Here is a 20767-nt window from a genome sequence, read left to right as displayed (position 1 = left end):
GGGGTGCAACTCATCCAGCCCGTCAAAACCTCCAGTATCTCCTCACTCCCTATGTCAAACTGTTCAATAACCTCACAGTCCACAGTGTGGGTGGCACGGTAGCACAGTGGTTAGCACTGTGGCTTCACAGCGCCAGGGACCCGGATTCGATTCCGGCTTGGGTCACTGTCTGTGCAGAGTCTGCACGTTCTCCCCGTGTGTGAGTGGGTTTCCTCCGGCTGCTCTGGTTTCCTCCCACAAGTCCCGAAAGACGCGCTGTTAGGTGAATTGGACATTCTGAATTCTCCCTCTGTGTACCCTAACAGGCGCTGGCGACCCGGGGTTTTTCACGATAACTTCATTGCAGTGTTAATGTAAGCCTACTTGTGACACTAAGAAAGATTAAGATTACTATTATTATTAAAGTCCCTCTCCTCGAATTCTGTATCTTTATCATCCTTCTCCTGAGTGAAGACAGATGTGAACTACGTGTTTAACACCCGACCAATGTCCTCTGGTTCCACCCACAGATTGCTCCCTTGGTTCCTAATGGGCCCTACTCTTTCCCTGGTTATCCTCTTCATCCTTGATATACTCATAGAATATTTTGGGATTCTCCCTAATCCTACCTGCCAGCATCTTTCATGCACCCTCTGTGCTCTCTTAATTGCTTTCTTAAGTTCCCCCTGCACTAGACTCTCTTTTTTTTTATCCAATCCTGAATATTCTTAGACATTCAGGGTTCCCCGGGCTTGTTGCTCCTACATTTCACCCCCAAGGGAACATGTTGGGCCTGCACTCTCTCCATTCCTTGTTTGAACTCCGCACCCCCCCCCCCCCCCCCCCCACCACCCCACTGGTCAGCTGCAGATTTTCACACAAGAAGCTGTTCCCAGTCTACTTTGGCCAGATCCTGCCTTCCCCCAATCCAAAACTGTTTTTTGTAGACCATCTTTTTCCTTTTCCATAACAAACGTAAATCGAACTGTGTTGTGGTCGCTATTGCTAAAATGCTCCCCCACTGTCACCTCGAACACCTGTCTGGATTTGTTCACCAGAATTAAATCCAGCACTGCGCCGCCCCTTGTTGGATCTTCTACATATTGGCATATAAATCTCTCCTGAATACATTTCAAGACGTCAGCCCCCTCTAAATCCTTTACACTTTGACTATCCCAATTAATGTTGTAGAAGTTGAAATCCCCTAATATTTATTATTATTATTTTTACACACCTCAGTGAATTGACTACATATGTGCTCCGCTATTGCCTGCTGACTGGGGCCTATAATGCACTCCCAGCAATGTGATTGTCCCCTTTTTATTCTGAAGCTCTACCGCAAACACTCATTTGAAGACCCTTCCAAGATATCGTCCCTCCTTCCTGCAGTAACTGACCCCTTAATTAATAATGCAATATCACCTCCTCGTTTACATCCTCCCCTGCCTTGCCTGAAGGCCCTATACCCCGGAATATTGAGCTGCCGATCCTGTCCCTCTCTCAACCACATGTCTGTGATGGCAACAATATCATAATTCCACGTGCCAATCCACACCGTTTACTCATCAGTCTTACCTGTCATAGAATCTGTACAGTGCAGAATAACACCATTTGGCCCATTGTGGCTGTACCAACTCTTAAAATGAGCACTTTACCCATGCCCAGTCCCACCTATCCCCATAACGCCATAACCTAACCCGCACATCCCTTGACACTAAGGAGCAATTTAGCAAGGCCAATCTTTGGACTGTGGGAGGAAACCAGAGCGCCCGGAGGAAACCCACGCAGACACGGGGAGAACGTACAAACTCCACACAGACAGTGGCCCAAGGCCAGAATTAAACGTGTGTCCCTGGCACTGTGAGGCAGCAGGGCTAACCACTGTGCCACAGTGCTGCCAATATATTCCTAGCATTAAAGTGGAGACCATCCAGCCTCGCCTTACTCCCTTGGAACTCAACATGACTAAACTTCCTCTGCCTTGGTTCCTTTACTATAGTATGGTGTGTCCCTATTGTACTCACGCTCTGTGTCTCTTCTCCCTGCCAAACTAGTTTAAACTCCTCCCAACAGCAGTAGCAAACCCACCCTCAAGGATGTTGGTTCCATTCTGCTTCAGGTGCAGACCTCCCACATGTACATGTCCCACCTTCCCCAGATACAGTCCCAGTGATCTAGGAATCTAAAACCCACCCTCCTGCACCAACTCTTGAGCAGTCAAGCTACTTGTGGAGCCAGACGTTTGGCTCTGACCGCACACCCTTGAAGGATCTGTGCCCCAAAAATCAGCGGCCTTCCAAAATGGAAAACCAATTTGAGATTGGGACCCCAGGGCACTCCTGTACGACCTGCCTGTTTCTCTTGGACTGCCTGATGGTCACCCTTCTTTTCTCAAGTCCCTTGATCTGCGGTGTGATCTCCTCTCTTAAAATGCTATCCACAGAACTCTCAGTCTCGCGGATGCACTGCAATGTCTCTAATCGGCGTCCATGCTCCAAAGTCCAGAGCCCGAGTTTCTGCAGTTGTGAGCACTTCCTACACATGTGGTCATCCAGGATGCCGGTATGGTCTATGACTTCCCACATATGACAGGTCACACATTCCACTCGGCTGACCTCATCTACCATGTCTTAAACTTAAAAGCGTTTTGCCTTACTTGCTAACTTTTCAAATTACTCTGAACCGGCGCTGGAGTGTGGCGACTAGGGGATTTTCACAGTAACTTCACTGCAGTGTTAATGTAAGCCTTATTATCTTGAATGATAATCCTCTCACCTTAACTTGGTCTCCTTGTCTAATTCCACTTCAGCCCACTTATCCCTGTATTACTTATTATAATTACTTAACACTTTAATTTATTATGCTGGCTCTGGCTTTTACTTATCCCTGGTGCTTCTCAGTTTATTTCCTTCAACTAGTGGCAGCAATGTATATATCCCCAAGATACACTGCAGGAACTCACCAAGGTTCCAGCACCTTCCAAACCCACGACCGCAACCACTACCATCTAGAAGGAGAAAAACTGCAGATACCTGGGAACGTCACCACCTGGAGGTTCCCCTCCAAGCCACTCACCATCCTGACTTGGAAATATATCGCCGTTCCTTCACTGGGTCAAATTCCTGGAATTCCCTCCCCAACGGCACTGTCGGTGTACCTGCACCTCATGGACTGCAGCGGATGGGTTCAAGAACGCAGCTCACCACCACCTTCTCAAGGGCAACTAGGGGTGGGCAATAAATGCGGGCCTAGCCAGCGACGCCCACATCCCGTAAATGAATTTTAAAAAGGTCTTTACGTTACAGGCAAGGTTAAGGATTTGTACTGCTGCAGGAGCAGGAACTTGGCAAAACTTCACACTACGCCACATTGTTGGGGCAGGGTGGAGGGAACTTCACTCTGCACCCAGCTGCCTCGTGGCTGATGTAGGGATTTCCTGCTGCTGTCACTGGAGTTTCAAAACTGCGTCATGGAAAACGAGTGCCGGAGGGTGCGATGCGGTGTGCACATCTCGGTTTGCGCCACAAACCACATTGGTTAAACCTACGTGTACTGATTGAAGATTGTAGTGTGAACTAGGCGTTAAGCCCATTACCGACACAGATCGAGGGCCTGAAGCCCTCTTTCCGGCCAATTCCCAAGATTGTTTGGTGCCTGACCATGCCCACTGTGATCAGTTTTCTCAGGTAAAGGGAAGCCAAGCTGATGATCTTGAAGCGGGCACACTGAAGGCCGCCACCAAAAACAAGAAGCAAAACAAAAGAAAGAAAATATATTTTCCAGAATGTGGAGGGAAGAGCACCCCCTCAATAAAAAGGTTGGCTGCTATCACCAGTCACACCTCCCTCCCCACCCCCACCATCTCCTTCCCCCAAGTCCCCAGCTCATGGCTAGCCACCCCGGTATCCGCATCTTCAACTTCTTTGCGACAAGCACATTGGTTCTTGTGGAGTATCCCATTGGCTGCTGGGCCCTCTAACTGGGTGTCTGAAAAGGAAATTGTTCCATTTTCCACCATTAACTTCTTGATTGGAAAGCCAGGCCGGATTTGCTTTCAACATACATGGTAGAGTAATATTGCTGAAGCAACAGGGAGGGTTGATGCTGGTCATGTGGTTGATGTGGTGTATATGGACTTCTAAAAGGTGTTGGATAAAATGTCACACAACAGGCTTGTCAGCAAAGTTGAATGTTATGGAATAAAAGGGACAGCAAGAGCAGGAATACAAAGTTGGCTGAGTGACAGGAAACAGAGTAATGGTGAATGGATGTTTTTAAGAGTGGAACCAGAGGGGACTTCTCCAGTGGTCAGTACTAGGACCCCTGATATTCCTAACAGATATTAATGAGCTAGACCTTGGCATAATTTCAAAATTTGCAGGTGATATGGAACTTTGAAGTGTTGTAAACTGTGAGGATAGTGATAGATTACAAGATGACATAGACAGGCAGGCGAAATGGGTGGACTTGTGGCAGATGAAATGCAAGGAATGGGGCAGCATGGTTGCACAGTGGTTAACACTGTTGCCTCACAGCTCCAGGTCCCGGGTTTAATTCCGGTCTCGGGTGACTGTCTAGGTGGAGTTTGCACTTTCTCCCCGTGTGTGCGTGGGTTTCCTCCGGGTGCTCCGGTTTCCTCCCCCAGTCCAAAGGTGTGTGGATTAGATGGATTGGCCATGATAAATTGCCCTTAGTGTCCAAATGGTTAGGTGGGGTTACTGGGTTACAGGGATAGGGTGGAGGCGTGGGCTTAAGTAGGGTGTTCTTTGCAAGGGCCGGTGCGGACGCGCTGGGCTGAATGGCCTCCTTCTGCACTGTAAATTCTATGATCTATGAAAGGTGAAGCGATATATGTTGATGGTGAAATTGAGGAGTGGAAACAAATGGTATCATTTTAAAGGGGCTGCAGGTGTAGCTGAGGGACCTGGAGGGATGTATCGACAAATCATAAAAGGTGGAAGGGCAGATTGAGAAAGTGATTACTGTGGTGATATGCATCACTGTAAAATACACAAGGGGTTAATGTAGATACACTAAGACTGAGTAAACACTAGAGGGAGCACCAGAGACGTCATGACATGCAGATATGATGAGATTTCTAAATTCTTGGAAGTGCAGGGTCAGATTAGGACAAGTCAGCATGGATTTAGTAAGGGGAGGTCGTGCCTGACAAACCTGTTAGAGTTCTTTGAAGAGATAACAAATAGGTTAGACCAAGGAGAGCCAATGGATATTATCTATCTTGACTTCCAAAAGACCTTTGATAAGGTGCCTCACGGGAGACTGCTGAGTAAAATAAGGGCCCATGGTATTCGAGGCAAGGTACTAACATGGATTGACGATTGGCTGTCAGGCAGAAGGCAGAGAGTTGGGATAAAAGGTTCTTTTTCGGAATGGCAACCGGTGACGAGTGGTGTCCCGCAGGGTTCAGTGTTGGGGCCACAGCTGTTCTCTTTATATATTAACGATCTAGATGACGGGACTGGGGGCATTCTGGCTAAGTTTGCCGATGATACAAAGATAGGTGGAGGGGCAGGTAGTATGGAGGAGGTGGGGAGGCTGCAGAAAGATTTAGACAGTTTAGGAGAGTGGTCCAAGAAATGGCTGATGAAATTCAACGTGGGCAAGTGCGAGGTCTTGCACTTTGGAAAAAAGAATAGAGGCATGGACTATTTTCTAAACGGTGACAAAATTCATAATGCTGAAGTGCAAAGGGACTTGGGAGTCCAGGATTCTCTAAAGGTAAACTTGCAGGTTGAGTCCGTAATTAAGAAAGCAAATGCAATGTTGTCATTCATCTCAAGAGGCTTGGAATATAAAAGCAGGGATGTACTTCTGAAGCTTTATAAAGCATTAGTTAGGCCCCATTTAGAATACTGTGAGCAATTTTGGGCCCCACACCTCAGGAAGGACATACTGGCACTGGAGCGGGTCCAGCGGAGATTCACACGGATGATCCCAGGAATGGTAGGCCTAACATACGATGAACGTCTGAGGATCCTGGGATTATATTCATTGGAGTTTAGGAGGTTGAGGGGAGATCTAATAGAAACTTACAAGATAATGAATGGCTTAGATAGGGTGGATGTAGGGAAGTTGTTTCCATTAGCAGGGGAGACTAGGACCCGGGGGCACAGCCTTAGAATAAAAGGGAGTCACTTTAGAACAGAGATGAGGAGAAATTTCTTCAGCCAGAGAGTGGTGGGTCTGTGGAATTCATTGCCACAGAGGGCGGTGGAGGCCAGGACGTTGAGTGTCTTTAAGACAGAAGTTGATAAATTCTTGATTTCTCGAGGAATTAAGGGCTATGGAGAGAGAGCGGGTAAATGGAGTTGAAATCAGCCATGATTGAATGGTGGAGTGGACTTGATGGGCCGAATGGCCTTACTTCCGCTCCTATGTCTTATGGTCTGATGGTCTTATATACAGCTAATGAACACATAGAATAGGACACGACCAATGGGCAGTCAAGACACCCAGAGGTGACACTACCACAAGGGGGCAACCCATATAAAAGGACAGGACACACATGCTCTTTTTCCACAGGCGACACTTAGAGAGAAGGACAGGGGCAGATCAGAAGCGTCACACCCACCACGTGGCTTGGAGCAGACTGGTTAGTTAGACTGAGTTACTACAGCAAGATTAGCAGGAGAGTCGAACTCAAGTAGGAGAATTGTTAACTGTTCAATAAATGTGTTAAACCTATCTCCAAGTCTGAACCTTCCTTTGTCAGAGCATACATCAAGGAAGCATCTTATGCTACATGAAGAAGCATAACACAATAATTACTAAGGCATGCAGGATTTTTCATATAGCAGCATAGAGGACACAAGCAAGGCGGCTACAATGAACCTCCACAGAACACTGGTTCAGTCTCAATTAGGGTGTTGTGTCCATATTTGGGCACATGTCTGGCCTACATGTGACTCCAGATCCACAGCAATGTGGTTGAATCTCAAGGGCTATTAGGGTAGGGTAGGGATGGGCAATAAATGCTGGCCCAGCCTTGTGATGACATGTCCCATGAACAATTTTTAAAAATAGTCGACGGACTATTCCCGAAAACCAGGGAACACCACTTTGAGGTGAATGGCAAGAGAATCAAAGGCAAGGTTTCTACACAGTGAGTGGTTTAGAGTGTGGTGGGAGCAGATTCTAGAGAAGAAACCTTGCAGGGTTACAGGGCAAGGGTGAGTGAGTGGGACTGGCTGAGTTGCTCTTGCAGGGAGTTAGCAGGGACACGATGCACCAAAATGTCTCCTGTGCTGCGGCCTTTGCATGATTCTACTCGCCCATTCCACTCCATCAATCAAGTGTTCCAGCAGCTACTGATCTGACTGTCACGGAATGGGGTTGCCACAATTCAAAGCATTAAGGAATGTACAGTTAAACCTGACACTCTATCATACATCACAGAATAAAATTTCAACATTTCAAAATCGTGAAGGGTTTTGGCAGAATAAAGAGTGAGAAACTGTTTCCATTGGGAAGGGGTGGGGGGGGTGGGGGGGGGGGGGGGGGTGGGGGGAGTTTGGAGTCGGTAAGGGGAGGACAGTCACAAATTTAAGATAATTGGCCAAACAATCAGAGAGGAGAAAAACGTACACAGTGAGTGGTTAGGGTGGGGAATGTACTGTCTGAAAGGGTGTTTGGCGGAAGTAACTTCCGAACAATTACATGCAAAGGAGAAGTTTGCACGGTAAAGACATAGGGAGTGTGGCCCATTGGATTGCACTTTCAAAGAGCTAGCACAACCACAAGGGGAAGAATGGCCTCAGTCTGTGCTGTATGATTTGATACGTTAAAGTGAAATTTCTTTCGATAGGTTCCATTGCGGGAGACAGTATACAGGAGGCTGACAGCGAGTTACGAGCTGATTATTCAATCAATGGGTTACGACGTCAAAAAGCTCCAGGGTACAATATCTGTCTGGAGTTACAATATTTACAAAACTGTCACTATAAACCAATGACAGTTCAAGTAAAGATGGTTTCTTAAACTTCAGGGACGGGGAAGATATATCTGCTTCAAAGCTTGCGTGTTTCATTTAATAGGAGGAGACTCTCTGGGACTGAAAGCTTTCTTCATGCACTTTGAAGCCTTGGGTGATACCGTGAAAGGGTAAGGGCCGTAAAACAGGCCCATACAAAACAGGAATGAATGAGGAATGTTGAGAAGTAGCAATTAGGGGAGACCAAACTTGAATACGTCCATTTGTAAAGTTAATGAAAGAGCAAAAGGGTGAAATAAGGGAATGTGCATTGTCATTTAATTCCCATAAAGTATCCCTGTCCTTGAAAAATACCATCAGTGAATGCACCAGAACTTTGACTGATGTCAGTGTAGGAGCTCCGCCACAAGCTACTGGAGTAACATCTTGGTGGAGAATATATGTTTCCTTGGGGGAGACTAAAGAAATGGTGGCAACACGGTGTGATGTAATGTATGGCCGGGAATTGCCTTGAATATACAGGATGAGAGTTTGCACTGTTGTAAGTAGATTTCAGTTAGAAAATTGCTTCTAGTTTTACCTTGGCCTCCACAGTGCTTGTAAGTTCAGTAATGATGGATTGCAGCAATGTGTCTCTGCTGGGGAGTCTTAACCCCAATAAACATTACAATGTGATATTAAGCAGCTGCCTTTACTTATAGTCCCTCTATCCCATCAAACTACAGCACAATGGATCTTAGAAATTGCTACAATGTGGTCACTGCTATGGGAGCAGGGTGGGGGGCTGGTGTGCAGTTATACGAGTGACATATACATGGGATCACATCCATTCAGCTTTGAGTTCAATCATTTGTAAAGTTCAGGTTAATGGGTTTGGCACTCTGTATTCCACCCTGAGGCCACACAGGAGTTACGCTGGGAAAGGGCAAGTTCGGAGAGTGCCTAGCACCTGGTGCAGTCTGGAATTGGAACACATCCTGATTCCCAGCGAGTTTCTCTCTCGGCTATTCTTGCTGTAACCATTTACCCTTCTTTGGCCCTTCCTTTCCTTTGACTTGTCCCATTATCACCCCTATCGCCTTGCATGTTGTCATTTCATTCCTCCATCCGATCGCATTCCCTCCATCCTCAACTCTTCACCCCTGCAAAAAATAAACCATTTCTCTGGATTTGTTCATTTTTAAGAGCTATTTGTGTCCAACTCTGAAGACAGCTCGTTGAGTAGAAACATTCATCAGGATTCTCCGTCCGCTCGCTGGCGGTGGGATTCACTGCTCCCGTCGCTGTCAATGGGAATTCCCATTGAAGCCTCCCCACGCCGCCGGGAAACCTAAAGGATCCCGCTGCCAACGAATGAACGGACGGAGAATCCCGGCCTTTAACTCTGCTATTCTCGCCACAGATGCCGCCAGACCCGCTGAATGTTTTCAGCAATGTTTTAAAATGATTTTACTCGTGCTGCTACAAACATTTGTTGGAGGCGGACTAACTCCCTCTCAGTACTTGTCCTAAGAATAAGGGCTGGCCTAAAATGGGTTAATGAAGGCAGGAAAGAAAACGCAAGAGAGAAAATCTGTGTAAATGCAGTGTGCTTCACACTGTCACAGCATCGGTTTGAAGCTGCATTGCCATAACTGCTTTATTGTGAAGTAGAAAACACAACATTGCCGGCGTATCTGCCCTCTTCTCCCCTCCAGGGCTGTAGAATCAGATGTACCTTCAGTGGATTCCAAATGCACTAATGGAATAGAGCTTTTAAAAACACAGACTTTACTTCTATTCAACTGTGTCCACACAACGGTTTCCACACATTACTTAGAGACATAAGGGGGATGGTAGGGCAGCAGGGTAGCACACTGTGGCTTCACTGCTCCAGGGTCCCAGGTTCGATTCCCCGCTGGGTCACTGTCTGTGCGGAGTCTGCACGTTCTCCCCGTGTCTGCGTGGGTTTCTTCCGGGTGCTCCGGTTTCCTCCCACAGTCCAAAGACGTGCAGGTTAGGTGGATTGGCCATGATAAATTGCCCTTAGTGACCAAAAAGGTTAGGAGGGGTTATTGGGTTACGGGGATAGGGTGGAAGTGAGGATTTAAGTGGGTCGGTGCAGACTCGATGGGCCGAATGGCCTCCTTCTGCACTGTATGTTCTATGTTCTCTGTCTGGGTTGCGCCAGCGCAAATCCCGCTCTGATGAGAGAATTCCTGGAGAGGTCCGAAATAGGATTTGTACCGACGCAAAACAGTTTACGATGCTCCCAGCCCACTCCAACTGCTATGATCAGGACCCCGCCCAGAAAGGGCGAGAAACTGATAACAAATCATTTGCGTTAATTTTAATCTCATTCAAAGTCGAACGGAGCAGCCTCCAGGTATTCTCAATCACCCCCCCCCCCCCCACCCCAGTGGGAAGCCCCCCAGGCCAAATCAGTACTGGTCTTTAAAAGTGGGGGCCAGGTGCCATTGATTCTGATGGGGATTAGGGGGTGAGGACCCATCTCCACTTACCTCCAGGGAGCACAAGGCCAGATATCATGTGTGTGTAGGGGGGGAGGGGGTTCTTCAAGGGAGCTCGGACTGGGCTGGTGGGGGTCAGGATGGGGGTCACTTTGGGTCTGTGAAGCCTGCTTTCCTTCATGTTTAACACCTCATAAAAGGGAAACGCACAGCTGCGGCCTATCTGTCCGAACATCCTCCCACGGGGCAGAAAGATTCTGCAGCTCATTTCTTGGAGAAGCATTTCACACCCCTTGGAGTTCAATAAGCTCTATGGTTTCAATATTGCAGTATGCCTTCTATTATCCATTTGTACTTGGTTGTTTACATTGAATTCCACACAATTTCTTGATTGACAGTTGAAGGCTATCTCAAAGGAGGGCTATGCTTGTTTGCTTTTACAGCACTTCAAGGTCCGGTAACTCTGAAGTGCTTCCTCTTTTGAGCAGGCCTCCTGTCTGGCCATATTTTTTCTATCGTTGATATTATTCTACCCTGAATTGCTTCTTAGAAAGAGCAGGTGCTCTGTCTGACAGCAATTCTTTTTAGACTGGATCTTTTTCAACCTCTGAAGCCTTAACAGCGTGCCTGCACTGAAGGAACTTTTCCCATCATAGAAGTAGCTGGCACCATTAAAGTCCAAGGGCTCCTCAATGAGGACCACTGGAATTCTCTGGATAGACGTGATGACCATGCCGGAGGTTTGGAGGCCTTTGTAGCTATTGGGTAGGCAGGGACAATAGCAGGACAGTGCCCTGGCACTTACCCCTGGCAATGCACACCAGGATGCCGGAGGCAGTGGCACGTTGGCAGAGCCAAGGGGCAGAGCCTGAAGGAGGGAACTGGGGGAGGAGGAACCTGAAAGGGGGGGGGGGGGGAGGCGAGCTTTGGGGTGTCATTCACATGGGGAAGGCATCATGACAGCGATTATGGGGGGGGGGGGGGGGAGTTCTTTGTCGGCGAGAAGATGTCGGTGTAGCAGGGTTATTCTGAGATGGGGCCGCCCTTTAAGAATGGCATCCCGATCTCTGAGGATCCAGCCTTGCGGTGGTTCGGGACCCACACATCACATTTTCGGGGCAACTCACCCCGGCTCCAAAACAATTGGGAAGTGCGAGTGTATTGCGATCTGGATCATACCGAACCACTTGGCGGGAACCTTACCTCGTGTCCCGCCGGAAACCGGACGTGGATATTTATAAGAGAATTGCGCCCATCATCAAGGAAGGGGTACGTTCGACCATTTAGTTACCCTGCACCAGCTGTTTGATCCACCACTCATCCCTCTGTCCTACGCTCTCCCTCTATCTTCCAACCTCAATGTAAATCTGCAGGGGCATGCGTGCTCCTATCATTGCTTTGGGGGTAATCATGACTCTTTTATAAAAAGGTTGATTAGTAAAGATTAAGGTAAAAACCCATGAATTAAAGGGGAGGGGGGTGGGTGGGGGCTATTTTTATTGCTGGGAGCAGACTCATTTCTCTGCCATCGTGTTTATCACTCGGGAGCATAGAGCAGCGTTCCTGCTGACACAATGGCAGATCTGACAGTGAACCACAGTCATTGCATCGCCGAATTTGGCTGGGGAAAGGTTGGCCAAATGTTTGCTTTGATTTCACTAGAGGTGATACCTCTTTATGCGACGCCCGATCTAATCTTCTCAATTCGCTGCCACAACCACCTTGCACCCCACAACGGCCTTGTACTGATCGTGCAAGCTCAGCACTGGGCACACTTTGTTCACTGATTGATCCTATGCAACAGGATCAACACCAAGTACTCGGTTCAATTTTACCAATAGCGTTTACAACACGTTTTATTGAAAAAATACATTCTGTTGAGTGTGAACAGTGAGACTATTATTCCTCTTTTAGACTCAAAATTACATTATGTCAGTCAAAATAAGCAAATCATTTTATTTTAGTAAGTTTGATCTTGACTGGGGTCTCTTTCCGTTCTAAATGCCCCCCCCCCCCCCCCCTTTTAAAGACCGCTTTATTTATTGGAAGAAAAGGATTTGTTTAAAAAAATCAGAAGGCAGATGAAAGGGGCTTTTTGTTTAGCAATGACTTGTCATGACCAAGAATGGACTGCCGGGCTGGAAGGTGGAAGCACATTCGGTTGGAAATTTCACAAGGTAGCTTGAAGAATCAAGGAATCGCAGAATTCTTAAGGCGCAGAAGAAGGCCATTCGGCCCATCGTGTCTGCACTGGCTCTCCAAACGAGCACCATGACTTAATGCCGTTCGCATTGTTTCCATTCAAATGATCATCTAATGCCCTCTCGGGTTCCTCAATTGAATCTGCCTCCACCGCGCTTCCAGGCAGTGCATTCCATAGAATTTTGTTTCCAGACCCCAACCACTCATTGCGTGAAAACGTTTCTTCTCACGTCACATTTGCCTCCCTCTTTCAACCGGGCAGCAGAGGCACAATGGGCAGAGCGGCCTCCTGCGTAATGTGACTCTGCGAATCTACGTGACACTACGAATGCTGGAAATTTGAAATGAGTACCTGCAGCGCTAGAAACACACAACAGATCAGTCAGAAGCTGTGGAGAGCTCAGAAAGCTCGAGTCATTCTGACTGATCCTCTTTCCTTTGGATGCAGGGACCCTGAGGCTGAAACTTAAAAAGGAGCCCCCCCCCCCCCCCCCCCGCCCCCACAGCCCGCCCCCGTGCCCCCATTCTGACTTGCTGTGTGCTTCCAGCATTCTCATTCTGTGTTTTCCTGTGGTTCTTTTTTTTACTACTGATTTGGATAAGTTTGCGGATGTTTCAGTTCAGTTATTAAGGTCTGCCGTGGTTTCAAACGAATAGCTGACACATTTCTCATTTAAATCAGAGACTGGCAGAGGGAGAAAAGAGAAAAGGATAAAACCAGCAGTGCCATATTAACTCCTTCTGCACTAAATATCTAACTGCATGCACTCACATTCTCTGCTAACTTGAGCTTTTGTGAATTTTTTGAATAAGAGAACAGGAATACATTCAATAGATCGCTACCCCCACATAACCACATAAAAATCAATGCTAATCTGTAAAAGATGCAGCAAAGTCTAAACTATGTGACTATTATTTATATACTTAATGTGTCTTAATTTAGGTATAGTATAGGCATACACGGTAAATACATCCACAAAACAAGGCGCAAGGGATAGAGGCTCAAATGGCGACAAACAGGAATCTCTACGTGGGGCTAGATTTCTTTAAATGATGAACACTTTTATATATATAAGTACACATATCTAAACACATACATACATGCTGAAACACCTACGTGTTTAAAACACACAAAATCATACATACACTTACACACATTACACATTTGCACAACACTGACACACACATATTTGTACATTTATACCCATTCACACACCATAAGATATAAGAGCAGAATTGGACCATTCGGCCCATTGATTCTGCTCCGCCATTCAATCATGGTTGATATGTTCCACATTCACATTCTCCTGCTTCTCCCCATAATCCCTGATCCCATTATTAATCAAGAAATGCCCTTAATTCCACACACTTACACACATTCACACACACTTACACACATTCTCACACCCATGTACACCATTCACCCACTAATACATATTAACACAAACACACTTATACACATGAACACATTCAAACACACACACATTAACACATTCACACACTTACACACATTGACACATTCACACTTACACATATTAATATGCATTCACACTTACACGCATAAACACATTCACACACACACATTCACACTTACACACATTAACACATTCACACACTTACACACATTCACACTTACACACATTACCACATTCACACACTTACGCACATTCACACACACACATTCACACTTACACGCATTAACACATTCACACACTTACACACATTAACACACACTCACACACACATTCACACTTACACACATTCACACACACATTAACACATTTACACCCACCCACATTAATACATTCACACACATTTACACACATTCACACAGTCAGATACTTATGCACATTCACACTTACACATTCATGCTTGCACACTTACAAACACACACATTCACACTTACACACATTAACAAATTCACACACTTACACACACATTAACACACACTCACACACATTCACTTACACACATTCACACACTTACACACACATTAACACATTCACACACTTACACACATTAACACACACTCACACACATTCACACTTACACACATTCACACTTACACACATTAACACGTTCACACGCTTACACACATTAACACACACTCACACACACACATTCACACTTACACACATTCACACACACCCATATTAATACATTCACACACATGTACACACATTCACAGTCAGACACTTACACACATTCACACACACACATTCACGCTTACACACTTACACACACACACATTCACTTACACCCATTAACAAATTCACACACTTACACACATTAACACACACTCACACTTACACACATTCACACACTTACACACACATTAACACATTCAAACACTTACACACATTAATACATTCACACACACACATTCACACACAGACACTTACGCACATTCACACACACACATTCACGCTTACACACATTAGCACATTCACACACAGTCATACACACATTCACACACGTACAAATACACGTACGCACAGCCACAGTTGCGCACATACTCAAACCTTCACACACATACTTATCCACATTTCCATCCTTGAACACGCACATCTGAACACAGGCACCGGCATCCTCACATACCTGCACATAAATAGATATAATGACACACACACATATCCTGAAAAACAGATCGTGCCTTATCACAAGAAGCATTGAGCAGAGTATTTCCAGTTTTTAAAAATGTTCAGTCCATTTGTGTGTGTAACGCTGCGAACCCGCTTCATGTCGATGAGAAAGGTCAATATTGATGTCCTGGAAATAATTCTGGTCCCATTAAAATAACCGTGGCCGGCTCCTTCCGTCCCAAACGATTGCGCCTTAGCAAAGTTTTCCGTATTCGTCCCTCCCTCAATATGGGGGCAAGAAACAAAATATATATTTTTTTCTGAAATGTGGATTTCCAGCGAATTATTATTTTTTTAAAAACTTTCTCGTCGCCTGACATTAAAGAAGTTGAAGATTATATTAAAAGTTGAAGATTATATTAAAAGTTGAAGATCATTTTCCTCGAAAGGTCTAAATTGTTGGGATAATTAAAACCAGCAACAACCAAAAAAAAGCCCCTATTTTTCTGAAAACACATTGACCGCCTGTTCGGACATCAAAAGTAACCCGAATGTCCTGTCGATGAGATAGAAGCAGCTTCGTAAATACTAAAGCAGAATTAAATGGCAACTGTTAACATCTGACCCTAGCGAAGAGTCCTGCCTAAGATGTGCCTTCATGTTAAATACACGCTAAAAAGTGGCCGACTGGTTATTACACCTTGTCTATTAAGGATAACGCAGTACTTACCAATAAGTGTCAAGATTAAACAAATCCCCATCAGCAACATTGCGTGTGAGCCGTTTCCCCCTCTGCACACTCCCCGCCTCACAAGCAGAAATCGATTCAGAAATCACTTGTCCAATCTTGTATAAAAATTATAATCCGCTGGCTTTTGCTGGGACCTTTCTTTGGGATCATTCCTTTTCGGATTCGAGGCAAAATGGGGGGAGGAGGTCCGATCGATTGTTGTGTCTTGGGAGGAGAGAGAGAAATGGGACTTGTTTAAACCCCCAGTTTTAAACAAAAAAAATCTTCAAACTAGAAAGAAGGCAGGAATCTGTTAGATGAGGATGAGGGTTTGCAGTGTAGCCCCGCCGCTCCGAGCTCGGGAACGTCTTAAATCCGCCGTATTTAGGTAGTAAATCATTGTCCTATTGTTTGTTCCGACCCACTTTGTAAGAGGACAGTACGAAATATTGGTGCTCCTCGATCACCCTTTAATTCCTCCCCCCTCTCCCTCTCTCTCTGAAACATTTACCTTCTGCCGCCTGGCGTCACTGGAAGCCAGTGACCGCTTAAAGCGAGACAGCTCCCCCCCCCCCCCCCCCCCCCCGACTTTCACATCCCGCCTGCCCCCACCCCAAGTCTCTCCCACCAGGAATGGCCAGCATGGGTTCCATGCCTGGGATTAACCCCTTCAAGCACACTCTCTCCAAATGGCAACTCCACCCCACCCCCCTCCATATCCAACCCCTCCCCCTTCTATTCAAAGTTTTCCAAAGATATATTTTATCCCCATGTCGGTTGCGGGGGGGGGGGGGGGGGGTCAGGATTTCCCCCCTCAGGATTGTCTCCCTCCCAGTGCGATTTTGGTTTCATGGGGGCACAGACGCTATCTTGCAGCCGCCTTCCATTCTAATGTGACTCTGGGTGTTCCGGGGCGGTAGGGTCATGAATCCCAGAATGAGAGGTGTCCAAAAGTGGAAGCAGATTCAGTCATGACCTTCAAAATGGGATTGGGTGAATATTTGATGAATACGTGGGTGGGTGGGGGGTAGGGGATAGCAGGGCTACGCACAGAACTCGAGACGGATTGGATTACTCTTTCAAAGATCTGACAGACGCGAGTGTGATGGGCCAAACGGCCTCCCGGTGCACTGTGCGGTGCTCAGTAGGCATTGCAAGCCAAGTCACATCATGCCCTGAGCTTGGAGCTGAGCTGGTCACGTCTCCGAGTGGCTTTGTAAAGCGCGACGCTTACCCATGGCTGGGGCTGGAGGTGGGATCAGAAAGTTGGCGGTGTGCAGATGCAACTACCAGCCACCTAGAATCCCCACAGGGCAGAAGGAGGCCATCGAGTCTGCACCAACCCTCCAAAACTTTACCCAGGCCCTCCCCAGTAACCCCACCGAGCCTGCACATCTTTGGACTTGTGGGAGGAAACTGGAGCACCTGGAGGAAACCCATACAGACATGGGGAGAATGTGCAGACCACACGGACCCTGGAGCTGTGAGGCAGCAGTGCTAACCACTGTGCCACCATGCCAACGGTTAGCTATGCGAACGCAAACCGTGCATTTGACTATAAACCTTGGTGTGTGTAAGTGGATCAAAACCCCCACTGGGTTTGAAAACGGATGATATTTTAATGTGCCAAATTATTACAGTTAGTGTCAAATATTTACACACAAATCAACATTTAAATTAAAGACTTGTTTTAAACATAGAATTAGAATGCACAGCACATAAATAGGCCACAACAGAAACAGAAAATACTGGACAATCTCAGCAGGTCTGACAGCATCTCTGGAGAGAGAAGGGAGCTAATGTTTCGAGGCTGGATGTCTCTTTGTCAAAACTGATGGGCCATTCAGCCCACATAGTCCATGCCTCCCATTCGTACAGACCAATCAGCATACCCTTATAATCCTCTCTCTCATTTGCTGATAGAAGATTTTTCTTAAATAATTCTCCTCTGACACTGAATTTCTCAGGTTTAATTTTAAATAATATTTATCTTGGCAGAAGATTGAAAAACAAAGTCTCCTCTTCCATCCTGGTCAACGATGCTGCGATTTGGCGGGGAGCAGTGGGGGTGGGTGAGGCTTGAGAGTGGCCCTTTGACATATTTCTCCTCTAAGCCCCACACTAATGCCACCGAGATAGTGAACTCGGGGATTGTTGACATGCCCGGCCACTCAACTGTGCAGTGGTTTCAAACAAGCATGGCTTCATACCGAAGAAAATTCATTCACCGGCTTTCCCATGCCACACCATCTGAAAAAATCTTAAAGAGCCTCCCAAAAAACAGTTGTTGAAATAAATCCAACTGTCGCGCAGGGAGAGCTGACCTAATTCAAGAATCACTTGGTCTTTCTGACTATAATGGTCCACCACGATTCTCCTAACGTTCCCAATTGAGTGAAATGGCGCCGCTTCTAATAGGCAGGTACACTTTGTTCTGTTCAGGCTCTCTCCGGGCACTCCCTCACGCTTCATACCCCCTCCCAGCTGGAGAAATCCTCCAGTTACCCTGACTTAGATGCCAACTTCAGTGACCCCCCCCCCTCCCCCCATTAACTAATGTCCCTATAGTGAAGGAACCCCCCACCCACATACACACACACATTTACCAATGCCCCTAGGGTGAAAGAACCCCCCCCCCCCCACACACACACACACATTTACTAATGCCCCTAGGGTGAAAGAACGCCCCTCCCACACACACATTTACTAGTGAAGGAAATACCCCCCCCCCCCCCCCCACACATACACACAAACATTTACTGATGTTTACCCCTACAGTGAGGGAAATCTTCCGCCCTTACATGGTCTGGCCAGCACTATGGTCGACGCTTAATTGCTCTCTGAATTGGCCGCTCTGTGATGCCCTCCATAGTTCAATTGCGGAAACTCTGCCCCAGCCAAAGTTATCACCTCCAGGCGAGGAGGGTCGGAAGGTCGTGTGGGAGGGTGGGGATGGGGGGGGGGGGGGGGGGTAAGGGGGGTGAGTTTTGCGAAAATGAACAAAAGTAGCACTGAGTTCCTGCAACAGTGGCGTCAGAAGATGGATAACTAGTGCAATTCACGCGACACAGCCGCTAAACTCCATCTGTTATTGACGCAGGCGCCCGGGCGGGTCTGCAAAGTCCCCCCACCCAGTGCTGCTGAAGTAAAACATGGTAAGAAGTCTTACAACACATAAAACATACTTTCTGGGCTCTCTGGCATCTCTTGACTGACGTTGAGACCAGGCTCTCTCTCTCTGTGCAGTGCCACCTTCTACAGGGGGGCGCTCTTGTCAGCACTCTGCACAAAGACATTGCATTAGTCATGTTTTTGAAAGTTGCTGCCCGCAAGTCGAGCATCATTTCCCCCTTTTCTCTGCACGGGTCCGCAGGTCCCATGTCAAACTGTTGTTCTGTTTGGCGAAAGGAACGAGTCGCAGCGATCCTTTGGCATTCTGAATCAGGGACGTGGGTAGAAATGGTCTGTGGATAGACTGGCTGTCAGTCACCTCATTCATTCTCTCACGTACATGGAGCCTGCAACACTGTGTGTGTATGTGTGTGTGTGACGGGTGTGTGTGTGTGTTGGGGGGGGGGGGGGGGGGATATGGACAAGAAGGGGTTTTGACAAAGGGAGGCTCGTCACTGATGGGTTTCATTTGTTTTATAAATTTAGAATACCCAATTCATTTTTTTTCAAATTAAGGGGCAATTTAGCGTGGCCAATCCACCGACCCTGCACATCTTTGGGTTGTGGGGGTGAAACTCACACAAACACAGGGAGAATGTGCAAATTCCAGACGGACAGTGACCCAGAGCCGGGATCGAACCTGGGACCTCGGCGCCGTGAGGCAGTAGTGCTAACCACTGCGCCATCGTGCTGCCAACTGATGGGTTTTGTCTAAGGAATACCTTAAATTGAGATGAAGCTGCCAGTTTGCTACGGGAGAATGGAGTGAAAAGGTCTGTTCGGGGAGGCCGGTACGGGAATTGAACCCGCGCTGCTGGCCTTGTTCTGCATTGCAAGCCAGCTGTTCAGCCCACTGTGCTGGCCCTGGGATCAGCTCCCACCTCTCTATTCTCCTGGAAGTGAGGGATAGGTCTCCTTTGTAAGCATGTTTGGGTGGGGCTGATCAACAGAATTCTTTTTGTAGGAGCTAAGTTGTCCTGAGCTGCATGGGCGATGGGAGCTGATTCAGTAGGAGGAGCTTTCAAAAGTGACTTGGAAAGATTCTTGGAAAGCAAAGGGGAGTGGGACTAATTGGATTCCAAAGAGTCTGCACAAGCAGCAAGGTGGCCTGATTGGCCTCATTCTGTGCTGTGTCAAAGTGCAATGTATTTTGCTTCTTTGGGTTCCCAATGTGAGAAACAGATGACAGAACGATCATCCTGAGTTCTGAGGTGATAATTCAATCGATGGATTACGACGAGGAGCTCGAGGATATAGAATTAGGAGTAGGCCACTCGGCCCCTCGAGCCTGCTCTGCCATTCAATAAGATCACGGTTGATCTGATTGTGACCTCAACCCCTTATTCCTGCTGACCCCTCGATAACCTTTCACCCCTTTTGTTAATCAAGAATCTATCTAGCTCTGTTTATCTGTATAAAGTTACAATATTTACAAAGTGATTACTTATAAACAAGTAATATTTTGGTAAAGATATTTTCTTGCACTTTAAACACAGGGAAATACATGCCCTCCAATGTCAGCTTGAGCACATTTTTCATACACTGAGGCATCTTGGGTGAAAGACGAAGGAATGTAAAACAGGTCCACACAATTATTGAAGATTGTGTGGATTAGAGGTAGAGTGGGTAGTAGTGATTATGTGAGGCCAAGCTTTGAAGCTAACTGTTTGCCAAGCCAATAGATGAGCAAAAGAGGAAA

At 46.8% G+C, this 20767-nt stretch overlaps 1 protein-coding gene across 2 annotated transcripts in view; it reads right to left on the bottom strand.

Moving 5' to 3' along the window:
- Positions 1–19115, bottom strand: part of gfra4a (GDNF family receptor alpha 4a) — a 261102-nt gene extending 241987 nt beyond the window's left edge. The window contains exons 1-2 of one of the 2 annotated variants that reach the window (XM_072497669.1): positions 19083–19115; positions 15898–16122 (exon numbers count right to left, since the gene is read on the bottom strand). In XM_072497669.1, coding sequence (XP_072353770.1) covers positions 15898–15937 — 40 coding nt within the window. In that variant the 5' untranslated portion in view covers positions 15938–16122; positions 19083–19115. Of the gene's footprint in view, positions 1–15897; positions 16453–19082 lie in introns of those variants that run through there. The other variant, XM_072497668.1, reaches the window with a different exon arrangement.
- Positions 19116–20767: the final 1652 nt, after the last annotated feature.

Source organism: Scyliorhinus torazame, chromosome 3, assembly GCF_047496885.1.
Source record: "Scyliorhinus torazame isolate Kashiwa2021f chromosome 3, sScyTor2.1, whole genome shotgun sequence".
NCBI classification, from domain to species: domain Eukaryota; kingdom Metazoa; phylum Chordata; class Chondrichthyes; order Carcharhiniformes; family Scyliorhinidae; genus Scyliorhinus; species Scyliorhinus torazame.
Note: the sequence above shows the minus strand (reverse complement) of the source record. Positions and strands in the feature narration are given on the sequence as shown.